Source organism: Chiloscyllium punctatum, chromosome 15, assembly GCF_047496795.1.
Source record: "Chiloscyllium punctatum isolate Juve2018m chromosome 15, sChiPun1.3, whole genome shotgun sequence".
NCBI classification, from domain to species: Eukaryota; Metazoa; Chordata; class Chondrichthyes; order Orectolobiformes; family Hemiscylliidae; genus Chiloscyllium; species Chiloscyllium punctatum.
Window position 1 is genome coordinate 63,141,466 of NC_092753.1, and position 18,383 is coordinate 63,159,848.

The 18,383-nt window shown below is 40.4% G+C and overlaps 1 protein-coding gene across 2 annotated transcripts in view; it reads right to left on the reverse strand.

The window, feature by feature from the left end:
* polq (polymerase (DNA directed), theta) overlaps positions 1-18,383 on the reverse strand; it is an 88,261-nt gene that overhangs the window by 56,761 nt on the left and 13,117 nt on the right. For both annotated transcript variants that reach the window (XM_072585293.1, XM_072585294.1), the window contains exons 5-9: positions 16,340-16,470; positions 8,910-9,066; positions 8,278-8,386; positions 4,052-4,277; positions 2,364-2,517 (exon numbers count right to left, since the gene is read on the reverse strand). In XM_072585293.1, coding sequence (XP_072441394.1) covers positions 2,364-2,517; positions 4,052-4,277; positions 8,278-8,386; positions 8,910-9,066; positions 16,340-16,470 — 777 coding nt within the window. The remainder of the gene's footprint in view (positions 1-2,363; positions 2,518-4,051; positions 4,278-8,277; positions 8,387-8,909; positions 9,067-16,339; positions 16,471-18,383) is intronic.

The following is an 18,383-nucleotide window of genomic DNA, read 5'->3' on the forward strand; positions in this document are numbered from 1 at the left end:
ATCAAGAATATAGAATTGTGCAGCACAAACATTCATCACGCAGCCCATCATACCCATGTCAGCGCTTTGAAAGAAATAACAGGGAAAGGCAACTATTCTTTCTCCATAACCCTGCAATTATTTCCTTTTCAAAAATTATTATTGAACCTGCTTCCACCACTTATTTGGATAATGCAATACAGATCATAATACGCTGCATAATAAAAATAATTCTTGCCTACTATCTGCTACTTATCACAAAATAGTGTCTTCTGGTTACTGAACTGAAAAATAGCACCCAGAAATAGACAAAATATTTAAGGCCTGTGATTTCTAATGGTTTTTTTCACAAATTCCTGCTTTATGTAATCTATGCCTCGAATTACAAAGTCCCAATGCTCTATGTTTTTTTTCAAAAAAGCTTTTCATGTTTTCCTGCCACCTACAAAGATTTCTGTATGTGAACCCCGCGATCTCTGTGACTATGTTGACCCTCTTCACAGTGGGATAAACGTTTGAATTAGTAAATGATTTACAACACACTCAACCTTCAAATGATTATCACTTGTGGTGATCAGTAGCATTGACAAAGCAATACCTCTTTTTCCAAAACTATTTCAAGGCATATTACTGAGTTTTTTTGGTTATAATGAATAATGGACATTCAGTAATAATGACCAATTCTGTAGCTATTTCCTTTGCTTCTTCACAACCAAAAAAATATTTGCACAGCTTTTGGAAATGCCTGCTCAAGGGAATTCAAACTGGATTGATCTGTCAGCTTCAGGGGAATTGAATATAAATACAGCTTCAGCTGTTGTTTAGTAAAGCAACAGCCTTTGTCAATAGTACCACTGGAGAACAGTGTTAAACAAGGAACAATCAGAGGGAAAAAGCTGTTTTTTGTTAACTACCGTGCAGGATGCAGAGGATAACTAAACAACTCACTGGAAGAGGATACTCCACAACCATGCCTACCCTCAAGGATGGAGAGCCCAAAAGATCATTGCAAAAGATGAGGCTGAAGATTTGCAACAATTTTCAGGCAGACATGTGGGTGGATGATTCTCTCTCTCTCTCCCTCCTCTGAAGGATTCCATACACAAATCCAATCCAGCTATTTACAACTCCATCTGTGTACTCTCAATCATCAGTAAAGTGATCGAAGGCATCATCAACAGTGCTATAGCAGCATTTGTCTAACAATGACCAACTCAGTGATGTTTAGTTTGGTTTCCATGATCAAACTTACCAGGGGTTACCATTGACCAGAAACCGAATGGACAAACCAGATAAATATGTGACTACAGGAAATCAAAGGCAGAGTCTTGCAACGAGTGACTCAACTCCTGACAATCCAAAATCTGTCCACCATCTACAAGCAAAGCCAGAAATACTTCGCACTTGCCTGGATAAGTGCAGTTTCAACAACACTCAAGAAGTTTGACACCATCCAGGATAAAGTAGCCCACTGATCAGTACCATATCCACAAACATTCATTTCTTTCACCAGTGATGCTCCGTAGCAGTAGTATCTACCATCTACAAGATGCAGTGCAGAAATTCACCAAAACTCCTCAAAGAACACCTTCTAAACACAGAATCACAACCATGTGGAAGGACGTGCAACAGGTACATGGGAACACTACCACCTACAAGTTTACCTCCAAGCCTGTCACTATCCCAACTTGGATATGTATCACCATTCCTGCAGAATTGCTGGGTCAAAATCCTGGAATTCCCTCCCTAATGGCATTGGAGATGTGTACCTATTCTAACTGGACCTCAAGTGGTTCAAGAAGGCAGCTCATTGTTGCCTTCTCAAGGGTTACTTGGGATACGCCATAAACATTGGCCCAGCAAACAATGCCCTGAATGAATTTTTTTAAAACTATTTTTCAATTCAAAGGAACAAAACTGCGAGAATTTAAGAACCAAGGAGTTGCGAGAGTGGACTTTGCTGCTCGAAGTCAGTTCAGGGATAATCAGAATATTGTGTGAAATTATTTTCAAAGGATATTGAAGAGTCTTCCTGACAGGGAGAAGGGAGCCTATTATAAAACTTGGGAGGGGCTTGGACTTGAGTCTGCAAGTTTATACATCTGCTGATAGCAAGGTGTTATGTACAAATAGATATTAAAGTATTCTAGTTACATTAGCTTGTTAACAGGGGATACATCTTCTTTAATTCAGTGCATAGTTTCCTATTAGGTAGTGCTGATTCTCAGTTTTTACTTACAGCAAAAATATTTAAACCAGATTTCTGAGAAACACATAGCTGTTTTTAAAAGTCATCTGTCTCAGCAGGGACTGTAACAGCATCTGCAACTGGAATTATTGTGACCAACCTCATTAAACTTAGTTCTCACTTAACAAAAGCTTACCTTCAGTGCTTGTCATGTGGTGGAGATGATAGAATTCTCTGGCTATAGTATCAGACAGTTTTTCACACCAATTTTTGGAAGGACAGAACAGGAGGACAGAGTGACCATTCTGCACAGTCTCGTAGCAAAGGCTCACAATATTATCCTCATCACCCTACAATTAATCACATACATATTCAAATTCAATAGCAATGTACATGAAGTCTATAAATATATTTTAGATTCACAATTACAGCTCTGACTTCCAACAGAAGTATAGTGCTTGGGACCTGGTATTTCAATGCCTCTGATTCAACTTTCAGACAAACCACTTTGTAAGAAGTACACTTGGCTCATTTCTTCTGTATGTGCACATTCATTGAACTTTCCAGGCAGCTGACAGTTTGCATGGAGGATTAAAATAAGGATAATGTAAAATAAAATTAAAGTAAAAAATAAATGCTTTGCTTCCAAAATTAGATAAAGTGAGAGTATTGTCTTGCAAATTATTTAATTAATTTTTTAAACATTTCCAACCATCGAATAATAAGTAATGAAATGAAATATTCTGGTTCTATTGGTTCAGCATTCTGAAATCTAGAGTGCAAAATCCACTCTTGGAAAGTCTTTTGAACTTATGCTTTCCATTATGGTTAAGATTGTAAAGGACATACCAAATTTACACTTCACTGAAGCAGAGAATATTTGCCTCAATTGTGCTTCGCATCACAGCGAAAATATCAATGGTAAGCTCCTCACAAAAAGAGACAGCAGAAACGCAAGATCAAATCATTTAGAAAATGCAAAGTATTTTCTTTAACTGAACTTGCATCTTGCCTCACTCATGGGTTTCGTCAACCAATTTAAAGTCCTTCTGTGACTAACCGATAAGCTGTCCAACTCAAATCTGGAGCTGTCAAGTGAAAACTCTTTCTCTGCTTTGACCTCATATCTAATCTATGTGGTGAATATCATGTTGAAGTAGTCAAGGGGTGACAGCATTGCATAAAAAAAAATTCAATCCATTACTCACTCCCAAGCTTGATATAGCGAGATTTAAGTGGAGTTTTCAGAATGCTTCTGAAGGGATATCAATGGTTCACATAATCATTAAATGATTTCCTAATTTTTCAGCATGTGTTAACTTACGATTTTCTGTTAAGGTATATTTGTAAAATTTATCAATAATGAAACTACTTTCCAAAATTATTTCCCAGGCTTTCATGTTTTCAGGGGTCCTCATACTTCTACTAAACTACTGCTCTGGAGTTCCCAAAAGGGTTTCAAACAACACATCTCAAAATTCCCCAATCTAACAGTTTTCATTTCCCACCCCGTCAAATATCACAAAGATAATATTTTCAATTTGTATCTCTTACACTCAAAATGCTGATTTATGACTTTCAAACTAATTTCACATGAATCTAACCTCCAGTAGTGAGAGTAGTAAGTCAAACAGCATAGATCTCATTTAAACCCAGATCCCAAAGGATAAAGGTCAGTGTCCAACCCAATCAGGCTCCTAATTAACCCAAGTTATACCAGTTTGCAACAATCATTTGCTATTTTAGCAATGCAGCAAGAGAAGTTCCAGCATCATTTTCAGAAATTAATTACTGATTTTTTTTTTCAAAATTCTAATAGAATTGCTAATAACAACATGAATAGACTAGATTTAATTTCTGGAAGCATTTCACCAAAATCCTTACCTTAATCTGAAGTGCAGGTTGAAATTCTCGCACCACTTTCATTTCTGAATCATAAATTGTGTTGCCAACCTTTACCAATTCCAGTAGAGGAACAGGCCTGAAATCAGTACAATACAGTTCTGCGTCTAACCAGGTTGCTACGATACCCAAGTTTGGAAGAGTGGCACTCATCCCTACAATCTGTACGCCATCAATGAGCCTCTTTCCTTTTGCTGCAGCCTTATGCCTGGGATGTCAAAATACAGCCATCAATCGACAATGGAAACTGAGACACATTACATTAACTAATTAACTTTAATTACAACCCATTGTGAAACAAAGGTTAACATATTCCAAAAATCATAACACATCTTCCACTTCATAAATATCACCAGGACAACTGTTCATGATTACAAAATTAGCCAACACTATTGTTAATAATTCATTGATGGGATGTAAGCATTGCAACCTGAGCCAGAATTTACTGGCTATCTCCAGTTGCCCTCAAAGGTGATGGTGAGCTGTCTTCACGAATCACTGCAGTCCATGTGCTGGACGTAGACCCAGAATGCCATTTAGGAGGCAGTTTGAGGTTTTTGACCCAGCATTGAAAGAATGGTGATTTATTTCCAAGTCAGGATGGCAAGTGGCTTGGAGAGGAACTTGCAGGTGGTGTTTGCATGCGTTTGCTGCCCCTGTCCTTTGAGATGTAAGTGGCCGTGAGTTTGGAAGGTGATGTCTAAACGGCCTCGGTGAATTCCTTCAGTGCATCTTGCAGATGGTATACTCAAAGGTGCTGGAGGGAATAGATGTTAATGGATGTGGTTCCAATCAAGTGGGCTGCTTTTTTCTTGAATGGTACAAAAGCTTCGAGTGTCATTGGATCTGCACTCATCTAAGCAAGTGGGGAGCATTTCATTATACTCCTGACTTATGCCTTATAGTTGGTGGACAGGTTTTAGGAAGCCAAGAGGCGAGTTACTTATTACAGGACTGATTGTCTCTCTGCTGCTTTTGTAGCCACATTTATCTGGCTAGTAGTGTTCAGTTTCTGGTCAATAGTAACCCCTAGGATGTTCATAATGGGAATTTAATAATGATAATGTTATTCAATGTCAAGGGATAATGGTAAATTCTCTCGTGTTTGAAATTGCCTTTTCCGGGCATTTGTGTAGTGCAAATGCTTTTTGCCAATTTTCAGCCTGAGCCTGGATATTATCTAGGGTCTTGGTGCATTTGAACATGGACTGCTTCATTATTGGAGTTGCAAAGGGTGCTGAACACTGGTAAAACATGCCCACTTTTGATCTTATGGTGGAGGGACGGGTCATTGAAGATGGATAGGCCGAGAACACTACCCTGAGGAACTCCTGCAGAGATGTCCTGGAACTGAGATGACTGATCTCCAACAATCATAGCCATCTTCGCATATGCCAGGTGTGACTCCAACCAGCAGAGGGTTTGTCACATAATACCCATTGATTCCAGTTGTACTCAGGCTCTTTGATGTCAAGGGTAGTAACTCTCATCCCACCTCTGAAATTCAGTTTTTTTGCCCATATTTGAACCAAGGCTGTAATGAAGTCACAAACGGAATGGCCCTGGTGGAACCCAAACTGGCTGCCACTGAGTAGATTATTGCTGAGCAGGTGCAATTTGATACCACTGTCGGTGACACCTTCCATTGCTTTATTGATGACCAAGAGTAGACTGATGGTGCGATAATTGGAGTGGTTGGATTTATCCTGCTGTTGTGCACAGAATATACTTGGGCAATTTTCAACACTATCAGGTAAATACCAATGTTGTAGCTGAACTAGACCAACTTGGAACCAGGTGCAGGAGGTTAGGAGCAACGGTTTTTCGGTGTTGTTGCCAGAACATTGCAGGGGCGGGAATGATCATTGGAAGAGACCAAATGAATCGTCCACTCTGCCCTTCTGGTTGAAGATTTTGTGAATGTTCCAGCGTCATTCTTTGCGCTGATGTGAGCTCACCATCATTAAAGATGGGGATACTTAAAGCCATAAGAAACAGGAACAGGAGGCAGCCATTTGGCTGCTTAAGTCTGTTCCACTATCCAATAGGATCATGACTGATTCAAGTGACATTTCTCATGATTCCTCAACTGATCAAGATTCTAACTATCTCAGCTTTAAATATACCAGAGAACTTTGCCCCCACAGCTCCCTGAGGCATGGATTTCCAAATATGCACAAATATGAGAGATGTTCTTCTTCACCTCAGTCTTAAATTGGTGCCCCTTTATTTCTAGGCAATGTCTTCTGGTGCTAGACTCTCCCATGGGGGGAAACATCCTCTCAGCGTTTGGGACCCTCCTCTTCCATTAAGTTATTTGATTGTCAACCACTATTCTCAACTGATGTGGTAGAACTGGAGCTTGGATCTGATGTGTTGGTTGTGGAATCATTTAGCTCTACCTATCACTTGCTGCTTAAGGCTGTTTGGCAAGTAGTAGCCCTGATTGGGAGCTTGGAGAAAGTGAGGACTGCAGATCAGAGTTGAGAGCGTGGTGCTGGTAAAGCACAGCAGGTCAGGTAGCATCCGAGGAGCTGGAGAATTGACATTTCGGGCATAAGCCCTTCCTGATGAAGGGAACACCGATTGGTAGCTTCACAGATGGATTTTTTCAGGTATGTCTATTGCTGCTCCTAACACGCTCTCCTGCAGTTTTCATTGAACAAGGGTTGATCCCTTGGCTTGATGGTAATGGTTGGGTGGGGTTGGGGGAGGTGGATATGCCAGGCCTGGGGTAACAGATTATATTGGAGTATGATCTTGCTGTCACTGATGGCGTACAGTGCCTTAGAAATGCCAACCTTGAGTGTTTGATCTGCTTGTCTCTCCCATTTAGCACAGTGACAATGCCACACAACATGCTGTAAAGGTATTCTCAATGTGAACACAGGACTTAATCTCCACAAGGACTATGCAGTCACTCTTACCGATACTGTCATAGACAGATGCATCTATAGCCAGCAGATTGGTAAGGACAAGGTCAAGTATGTATTAACATGGAGGATTACTAATGTGGTAATCAGCAGGAGGTGTCCTTGCCCATTTTTGACTTGTTGACATTAGACATCCATGGAGTCCAGAGTCAATGTTGAGGACTCCTGGTTGCAAACCACTGTGCCATCACCTCTGCTGGGTCTGTCCCAATTGGGACAGGACGTAGCCAAGGATGGTGATGGTGCTGTCTGGGACATTGTCCCCAAGATATGATTCTCTAAGTAGGTCCATGCCGGGCTGTTAGTCAATCAGTCTGTGGGACAGCTCTCCCAATTTTAGAGTTATCCTCCAGATGTTAGTAAGGAAGACTTTGAAGGATCGACAGGGCTTTTGTCATTGCCAGCACCTTGGTCTGTCCGGTTTCATTCCTTTTTCAACACTTTCTAGCAATTGTTACATAAGAATGACAATTATTACAACAGAATGACTTGCTAGGTCATTTCAGATTAGGAAGCAATAATGCTGCTGTGGGTCTGAAATCACATATAGGTTTATCAATTTCGTAGGACCAGTTTAACCTTCCCTAAAGGGCATTAGTGAATAAAATTGTTATTTTTTTAATGACGACAGACAATGATTTCATGATCATTAGACTTTTAATTCCAGATTTCCATTGAATTCAAATTCCACCATCTGCCGTGGTCAGATTCGAATCCTGGTCCCCTGATATTGCCTGGGTTTCTGGATAACTGAAGTCTCCTCAGTCTTAAGAGACTCTCTTGAAGCACTAAATACACCACCTGATGTTTGCAAAATAAAGTCACATCCACTGCTTCAAATTCACAAGATTAACATGGACTTTGTACATCAGGAGTGCAACAACAGATGTGTGACAGTCAAATGTAAGAATGGAAACACATGCAAACTAAAATGCAATAGGTTGCAATTGTTTTTTGAAAGAACATATACTGGAATTTGACCTTATCTAATATGGCTCTCAAAATTACATAGGTGAGTGAAATCCTCTGGATAGCTCTTCCAAAAAAAAAAGTAATCACACTAAAGGATCAAATGGGCTCCTTCTGTGCTGTATGATACCATGTAAATAAGTAGTTTCTCTCTTCTGCTTAACATCCAAGATCAGGAATGAATCTTTGCCACAGCTAATTAGTAATGAATGTTATGTTTAAAACCTCCCCAACAAGAAATGAGGGACATCAGGAGTGCAGTGTAATTTTCTACTTAAGGGTTTTTTTTTCAGTCGAAAAACTTACCTCTTTGCACTCTTTTGAGTAACAAACAGTATTTTGGTTAAGAGAAGTTCCAACAGGTATCCCCTATGCGAATCCCCCAACATATGTAACTCATCCACTACTACAATTCCTATGGGAAAAGAGAAGAGAAAATCATAACAATTATAAAAAGGGGCTAAAATCAGACATCCAATCTGAGAGAAAAACAAAAGTATCACATGCAATGTATCAGATTAAGTGAATTTCTTTGGAGTGTAATCACTGTTATTATGCAGATCAAACTGAAGCAGTATAAAATAATTACTTTTTATTTCAATGTCTGTTGAGAAAAGTAAGTTATCCAATACATTGAGAGCATTTTCTTCAAATAGCACCTGGGACTTTCAATATCCTTCCACATCACTGGAACAGGACGACAGTTTAATGATTTATCCAGTAGATAGAAGCACTGAGAATGCAGCAGACTCTTAGATCTGTATTGAAATGTTAGCTTACATAATTTCTTGGAGTGCAGCTTCAACATGCGACTTTCCAACTTACAAACAAATAATAATACCGAATAATACCAAAGAAATCAAAATGAAATTTAGCCTCACTTAAGAAAAATTAGATACAAATAATGATAATACATTAGAACGATAGTTTGGACTCACCGATCTGGTCCATTTTATCCTCCTCAATAATTCGGTTGAGGAGTCCATTTGCTTTCTCAATTGTACACACAGCTATATCCAGCGATGAAAATCCCCCAGCAGGTGATGTGCTTCCCATATATCCTGCCACTCTCACCATAGCCTCTTGAAATAGGTTCTGAGACAGAGACCAAACATATGCATGGTTCAATTTTTACCTCTTCGGTTAGAGCTGACGTTTGCTTGTTATGAATTACAGATGAACGGAAATAAAGTTAGAAGAATATTTTAATTCTATAGCATCACTGTCCCAAGAAATGTAACAAAATGTCTTACAAATCAGATCCAATTTGTTCCTATTCAGAGGTAATGGCCATGAATTTTTATTTCGTGTTTTTAAAGACTAGGGACTGAAATGAGAAAGAGAAGTTTTAAAAGTCAATTTTTAAAACCATGGCTGCAGTTTTGAAACAAGTAACCTGATACCTATGGGCAACATCTAGAAAACAACTGTTGGAGCAGTGAGTAATTGGAGTTTGAATTGCGGACGATTTAGCGTTGAGCAGGCGTACTGATAAAGATTTTGTTGGCAGCAGGAAGTTGATTGGTCTTCAGACCAGTGACCAATCATTCACAGAGACCTTTTTTGCCTGCCAATTATGAGATTGGTTCCCAGGTCGCTGAACAGCTTGGAACTGGAAAATAAGTTACAGGAAAAGGGAAGTGTTTGGTTCTTTCCCAACTTAGAAGCAATCTGTGTTCTCGACAGTCAAAACTCACTGTAAACCTGAAAAAAATCCAGTTTATCTTTCCTGAAACAGTTGTTATATGCTGTGACTTATAATGAAGAAGTCAAATACTTTTTTTTAAAAAGTGAATTAGCCTCCTTGTATCTATTTTCAGTGGAAATATCTGGGAGAAGATGACTAAAACTGCATGCTGTGCCATGGAAGTGTAACAAGGATCATCTCATCAATAGAACCAAGGAACAAAGACAACAGAACTGTCTTTCCTGGTTTACCTGTGTCCAATAACTTATTTTCCTGTTCGGCTGTGTAATCGGAGTTTTATAAGATAATTAGAATTTTAATTAATAATATTACATGCTGACAGGTTATAAGTGTTGTAAGTGTACCGTAGTACCCCCCATACCGGTGGGAGATATGTTCCAGGACCTACCGCAGAAGCCCAAAACTGTGGAGAAGTGCAAACCCATTCACTTAAATTGAAACGTAGCTTCCCGGCAGCCTCCTGATCCCTGATTCTGGAACGTTCCCCATAATACGTTTGGGCTGAGGTAAACCGCAGGTCACTGAAACAGTGGTAACCGGACCCGTAGATAGTGGGGTCGCTATATATTTCAAAACACTTTACAGTCAGTGAAGTACTTCTGAAGTGTTGTAATGTCAGAAATATGGCAATTAACTTGCAGACAGCAACCTTTCACAAACAATTTCTGAATGACCAGGAAATATACTTTTGCGTTTTTAAGGGTTAAATATTTACAACGATAACTAGGATACCATCTCTGCTATCCTTTGAAACAGGGTTATGCAATCTTTTACATCCACCTGAGCAGGCACATCTCATGTGATCTCCTGATAAATGGCATTACTTGAGTAGGTTATGAAGAATGTTGCTCTTCCAGAACCAAAATAATCAAAATTCTTTGTCCAAATCAGAAATACATTCCCCTTATGCAAACATTGCTGCTGCTGGTTTGTTCAGTAACTGACAACAATGAAAACTAATACAGCCACATATTCTAAACAATTGCAGAAGAGAAGCTTCATAAATTAATTTTGCTCAGATTATCAGACATGGTAAAGCAGTCCTAACATTACTCTGATGTTTTGCACTAAAATTTATTTTTCTTGTCCCCTCTCATAATGGCAATGACTCTCTGTAATCTTCAGAAGCACTGGCAATCCCTCCAATTTCTCAAATTAGTGACCATTTTCATGAACTTAGACAGTGAGTGCAAGTTGTCCAACAACAGAGGACAGCAGTGAGAAATCCTGTTCTCAGTCAACATCACACTTCTATTTATCAGCAGGAAGCTCTGGACAATGATTGGTATCCAAAGCTGGATACCAATAAAACATAGAACATAGAAAAGTACAGCACAGAACAGGTCCTTCAGCCCAATATGTTGTGCCAAGGATTATTCCTCATGTAAAATAAAATAACCTAACCTACACACCCCTCAATTTATTGCTGTCCATGTGCATGTCCAGCAGTCGCTTAAATGTCCTTAATGACTCTGCTTCCACCACCACAGCTGGCTACGCATTTCATGCATTCACAACTCTCTGCATAATGAACCTACCTTTGACGTCTACTCTATACCTTCCTCATAATATCTTAAAACCATGATCCCTCGTGCCAGTCAATCCTGCCCTGGGGAAAAGTCTCTGGCTATTGACTCTGTCCATGCCTCTCATTACCTTGTATGCCTCAATCAGGTCACCTCTCTGCCTCCTCTCCAGAGAGAAAAATCCGAGCTTAGTGAACATCTCTTCATAAGACAAGCCCTCCAGTCCAGACAGCATCCTGGTAAACCTTCGTTGCACTCTCTCCAGAGCCTCCATATCTTTCCTATAATAGGGCGACCAGAACTGGACACAATATTCCAAGTGTGGTCTCACCAGGGTCTTGAAGAGCTGCATCAAAACCTCGTGGTTCTTAAACTTGATCCCCCTGTTAATGAAAGCCAAAACACCATATGCTTTCTTAACAACCCTATCCACTCGGGGTGGCAACTTTGAGGGATCGATGCACTGCCGCCAAGAATCCTGTCTTTAATCCTATATTCAGCATTCAAGTTCGACCTTCCAAAATGCATCACATCGCATTTATCCAGGTTGAACTCCATCTGCCATTTCTCTGCCCAGCTCTGCATCCTGTCTATGTTGCACTGCAGTCTGCAAGAGCCCTCGATACTATCAACAGCTCCTCCAACCTTTGTGTCATCAGCAAATTTACTAACCCACCCCTCATCCTCCTCATCCAAGTCATTTATAAAAACTACAAAGAACAGAGGCCCAAGAACAGAGCCTTGCGGGACACCACTGACCACCAGGCAGAATACTCTCCATCTACAACCACTCTCTGCCTTCTGTCAGCCAACTAATTCTGAATCCAGACAACCAAATCTCCCTGTATCCCATACCTCATGACTTTATGAATGAGCCTACCATGGGGAACCTTATCAAATGCCTTGCTGAATTCCAGATACACCAAATCCTCTGCTCGAACTTCGTCGACCTATCTGGTCACCTCCTCAAAGAACTCAAGAAGATTTGTTAGGCATGACCTGCCCCTCACAAAGCCATGCTGACTGCCTTTAATCACGCAATGCTTTTCTAAATAGTCATAAACCCTATCCCTCAGAATTCTTTCCAAAACCTTGGTGACCACAGACATAAGACTGACTGGTCTGTCATTGCCAGGGATTTCCCTATTCCCCTTCTTGAAAACAGGAACAACATTCGCCTCCCTCCAATCCTCCAGTACAATTCCGGTAGAGAGAGTGAGGAAGCAAAGATCTTAGTCAGCGGCTTAGCAACCTCCTTTCTCACTTCCCCGAGCAACCTAGGACAAATCTGGTCTGGCCCTGGGGACTTATCAACCTTAGTGTTTGCCAAAATTTCCAGCACGTCAAATTCATCAATCTTGATCTGTTCAAGCCTGTTTCCCAACTCTTCAAAGTTCTCATTCACAACAAGGTCCCTTTCCTTAGTGAAACAAAAATCTCATTTAGGGCTTCCCCGATCTGGTCAGACTCCATGCACAAGTTCCCTACCCTATCCCTGATCATTCTGTTATTCTTCACGTATAAGTAAAATGCCTTTGGGTTCTCCCTAATCCTTCCTGCCAAGCCTTTTTCATGCCCCCTCCTGGCTCTCCTCATTTTATTTCTGAGTTCCTTTCTAGTAAGCCTGTAATTCTCTAAAGCTGTGCTAGATCCTTGCTTCCTCCACTTTACATAAGCTGCCTTCTTTCTTTTGACAAGAAGCTCATCCGTTCTCATCATCCAAGGCTCCTTAATCTCACCCCTTCTTGCCTGTCTCAGAGGAACAAATTTGTGCATCACTTGCAACAACTGCTCCTTAAACAAACAGTCTCCACATGTCTCTTGTGCCCTTTCTGTGAAACAATTGCTCCCAATCTGTACTTCCCAACTTCTGTCTGATAGTGTCATAATTTCCTTTTCCCCAGTTAAATATCTTCCCTTGGTAACTGATCTCTTCCCTCATCAAGGCTATGGTAAATGTGAGGCAGTTGTGGTCACTGTCAACAAAGTGTTCTCCCACCGCGAGATCTGACACCTGGTCTGGCTCATTGACGCGCACCAAACCCAAAATGGCCTCTACCCTTGTCGGCCTGTCCACATACTGAGTAAGGAAACCCTCCTGAACACACCTGACAAAAATGGCTCCATCCAAACCATCAGTACTAAGGAGATTCCAGTCAATATTGGGAAAGTTGAAGTCACCCATAACAACAACCCTGCTACATCTGTATTTTTCCAAAATCTGCCGGCTTATGAGTTCTTCAATCTCCCTCCTGCTATTAGGGATCTGTAGAAAACCCCAATGTTGCTCCCTTGTTGTTCCGAACTTCCACTCAGTAGACAAACCTTCCTCAACAACCTTCGTTTCTGTAGTGTGATGCACTCTCTGATTAGCAATGCTACACCCTTCCTCTTTCTCCACCCTCCTGTTCTTTTTAAACATTCTAAACTCTGGAACACCTAGCAACCATTCCTGCCCCTGTGAAACCCACATCTCAATTATGGCCACAACATCACAGTGCAGATACTGATCTATACTCTAAGTTCATCACTTGCATTAAAGCAGGCACACTTTAACCGATCCCTTTGCTCCATCACATGAATAACCTTCCTGATAGATTCACTACAATCCTGTCACTTCCCCATATCTAACTACCCCACTCTCAGATATGTAGCTCTGGTTCCCACCCGCTGCACTCTATCCTCGGGGTTCTGAAGTAAATTACCATATTCTCATTGTCATTCCGACAAAGTTCACCAAAATTAGCACAGAAAAGGATGCAAAATGGGGATCGCCTAAGAAGATAAAGATTTAACTATCCAGTTCTTCATGATGATGTGTATTTTTGGTAACAGCCACTAATTTGTGATATTAGCCACAGCCTAAGCTCACCATCCTTCTCAGTTTCAAACTTTATTAGTAGTCAAACTTGCTCTCATTACCTTCAATTTCAAATAGTTCAGGCATATTGTGTGATTAGATGATACCAAAAAGTTATTATATACACAATAAGCATACAAAATGTTTTCAAGGATCAACAGAGTCAATGCAGGAAGGATGTTTCCCCATGGCTGAGGCAATTGGAACCACAGGACAGAGTCTCAGAATAAGTGTGCACAGCTTTGGACTGAGTAGAATTTTTTCCACACAGAGGGAAGTACGTCTTTGGAACTTTTTGCTTCAGACAGCTGCGTGGATGCTCAGTTTTTCAAGGTTGGGGTCAATAATTTTTTAAATATTACAACAAAGAAAACAGGGATAGTACAGAAAAATAATGTTAAAGTAGAAGATCAGTCATGATCTAATTGAATTCAAAGGATTGGGTTCAAAGGACTCAGATTACAACAGGATCTTGATCAGATGGGCCAATGGACTGAGAAGTGGCAGATGGAGTTTAATTCAGATAAATGCGAGGTGCTGTATTTTGGGAAAACAGATCTTAGCAGGACTTATACACTTAATGGTAAGGTCCTAGGGAGTGTTGCTGAACAAAGAGACCTTGGAGTGCAGGTTCATAGCTCCTTGAAAGTGGAGTCACAGGTAGATAGGATATTGAAGGCGGCGTTTGGTATGCTTTCCTTTATTGGTCAGAGTATTGAGTACAGGAGTTGGGAGGTCATATTACGGCTGTACAGGACATTGGTTAGGCCACTGTTGGAATATTGCGTGCAATTCTGGTCTCCTTCCTATCGGAAAGACGTTGTGAAACTTGAAAGGGTTCAGAAAAGATTTACAAGGATGTTGCCAGGGTTAGAGCATTTCAGCTATGGGGAAGAGGCTGAACAAGCTGGGGCTGTTTTCCCTGGAGCACCGAAGGCTGAGGGGTGACCTTATAGAGGTTTATAAAATCATGAGGGGCATGAATAGGGTAAATAGGCAAAGTCTTTTCCCTAGGGTCGGAGAGTCCAGAACTAGAGGGCATTGGTTTAGGGTGAGAGGAGAAAGATATAAGAGACACCTAAGGGGCAACTTTTGCACACAGAGGGTGGTGCGGGTATGGAATGAGCTGCCAGAGAAATTGGTGGAGGCTGGTACAATTGCAACATTTAAGAGGCATTTGGATGGGTATATGAATAGGAAGGGTTTGGAGGGATATGGGCCGGGTGCTGGCAGGTGGGACTAGATTGGGTTGGACCAAAGGGTCTGTTTCCGTGCTGTACATCTCTATGACTCTATGACTGAATGTCCTACTCCTGCCCCTATTCCTTTTTTTTAAGGACTAACCAAATGCATGCTTCCTTTCAATTTGATCTGAACAAACAGGTCATCTATAGCAGGTGGATTAGGTTCTCCAACAGATTGCAAGTAAAAATGATTCTGGACAGTATCAATAGAGTTTAATATTAAACTTAACCAAAGGCCATAGAATGTTGTAACAGTTCTGAAGAAGTCATATTGGATTTGAAACATTTACTCTATTTCTCTCCCCAAAGATGCTGCCAGACCTGGGGAATTTCACCAGCAATCTCTGTGTTTGTTTCTGATTTCCATCATCTGTGGTATTTTGCTTTGATTCTATAGAATGATGACAATTCTAGCTTAACATTTTAATTCTAACCATTCTCTCAAATGAAGTGACTGGAATACCCATCTCCAGTTTGGAGCAACCCATTGATCAAGAAAGCCATGACTTGGGATTTTGGTTTGTGAAGCTGACTGAACCCAACTGTGTGGGTTCAATTGCTGCACAGCTGAGATTACCATGAAGGACTCTATCTCAACTTCTCTTCTCCTGAAGTATGGTGACTCTCAGGTTTAACCATCACCAGTCATCTCTCTCTCTCTCTCTCTCTCTCTCGAATGAGACAGCAGCCCTCTGGTCTGGTGGACTATGATGACTTTACCCTTTATACCTTCATTGCATATATCTTGGTGCTTGAAGGAAGACATTTGTGTTTGGAAATGGAACAGGCTCCTACAGATCTAGATGCAGAATAAAGCTTTCTTTATTCAGCCTTCAGCTTTTTAAAAAGTAATCCACACTGTATCGATATGAAATTTTCCATTCATAACAATGAAAACCCTCTGGTTGTGCTGACTGAGATTGCCAATTCAACTGATGCGCTGTGAATCCCTCAGTAATCATTCAATTGAGACTTACATTGGATTCAATTTACTTTCTGGTATTTGTCACCGACTTCATTCTGCACTGACCTGCAGGTAATACATCTTCTCCTTTGCCACAGAAACAAATGGCAGGATGAACAACGCTTTCTTCCGGTTTTCCAGAACTCTCTTTAAAATGAGCAATTCTGCTACGAGTGTCTTTCCGGCACTGGTAGGGGCTACAACAAAGAAAATGAGGGCTTATTTATTTTGTGCCAACAGCAAAATACCTGTATTTGGTTGCATCCCTACCACTTCCTTTCCTCTGCAGCTTGAGTGAGACTGAGCATTTCAATTTGTTTCAATCAAATCCATTCATTGTTTAACATAACTGATTTCTAAAACTTAACTGTATCTTTTAATTTAAGCAACTCGCTGGATACAAATACAAACCACTGTTTGGCATGAACATTTTTCATTAAAATATATTTTCCACAATCAAACTTATTATAAATGCAAGAGAGAAGGTATCTATCTCTGCTTAGAAAACCCCTCCAATGCAAGACCTGGAAACAGACAATCCAGATTGTGGACATAGTGGTGCAAAGGCTCATTTGAAAAACTCAATTATAGAATGAAGTAGAAAAATGGAAAGTATAATGGACATGGAATTGCCAAATACTGGGATCTTTCTTCCAGATAATTAAATGCAAAAATTTGTCTGATCTTAATCAAGAATCATCAAATTGCTAAAGTCCAATAAGTAACTTGTAAACAGATTTATTTATTTCACCTTCCCTGTTAATTTGGAAAGTCACTTTCTCATTTAGGTTACTAATTTGACAGATGTCAGAATCCCGGACTCCAATTGACATACAAGTAACAAAATCAAAATGGATGTGTACTCAGATATTTCCGTTTCACTGTGATTAAGGAAGCTTTTTTCTCTTGTTTTCCATTAAGACCTGATCAAACTGAAGTCTCAATAGCTAGAACCAAGTAGTTGATGCTATGACCTGTTAATGCATGCTGCTTTTAGAAGTGCTGTCTTCAACATTCCTCTATTGCAAATGCATTTTGGATGTTGAATGATCCTTCAACTATCTTGAAGTTTTGCATTGCTTTCTTTATTGCAAAAATATATTTTTATCTTTCTCTCCTGTAGTCACTCCATGAATAGTGTGTGGTGAGGGAAGAAAATCTGGATCTAAGTGAAGGATCTGATGGGTCTGAAGAATCTGACTTAACCAAATTACATTTTGGTATTTGTTGTAAAGTTCTGGCAAGGAGTCATTCTGCCAAATGACTTTGACAGTATGCTCAGGGAACCACATCATCGAATCAATGCCTATGTTTTCTTGCAAGGTTTCAAGGATATTACGTGCTGACCACTACCTGATGGACTTATGGTCAAAAGTGTTTCCTTTGTAAATTTTTCCATGAGAAATAGGTAATATGAAACAGAGAGTAAGTGAGGACTGTAGATGCTGGAGATCAAAGCAGCAGGAGAGTCAATGTTTCGGGCAGACAGTTCTGATGAAGAGCTTATGTCCAAAACGTCGAATCTCCTGCTCCTTGGATACTGCCTGATCTGCTGTGTTTTTCTAGCACCACACTTTTCGACTCTGATCTCCAGCACATCTGCAGTCCTCACTTTCTCTCTTCCATATTACCTATTCCTCATGGAAAAAATTGCAAAGGAAAACACTTTTGACCATAGGTCCATCAGGCAGTGGTCAGTATGTAATATCCTTGAAACCCTGTGAGAAAACACAGGCATTGATCTTATGATGTGGTTCCCTGAGCACACTGTCAAAGTCATTTGGCAGAATGAATCCTTGTCAGAACTCTCCAACAAGTACCAAAATGTAACTTGGCTACATCGGATCCTTCAGACCCATCAGTTCCTTCATGTAAGTCCAGACTCTCTTCCCTCACCACACACTACTCTTGGAGTGACTGCAGGAGAGAAGATAAACACATATCTCTTTCTGGAATGTGTCTTTGTTAAAATGGCCTGGAGAGAGCTCCAGTAGTTTTTGTCAAGGGTTGACCTGAGCAGCTCTGTGACTCAGGACTTTGTGCTCTCGTTGCTGGGCCCTGGGAACACCCAAAGATAAATCTCAGCTGTACCTGGAAGACCATCAGGTCA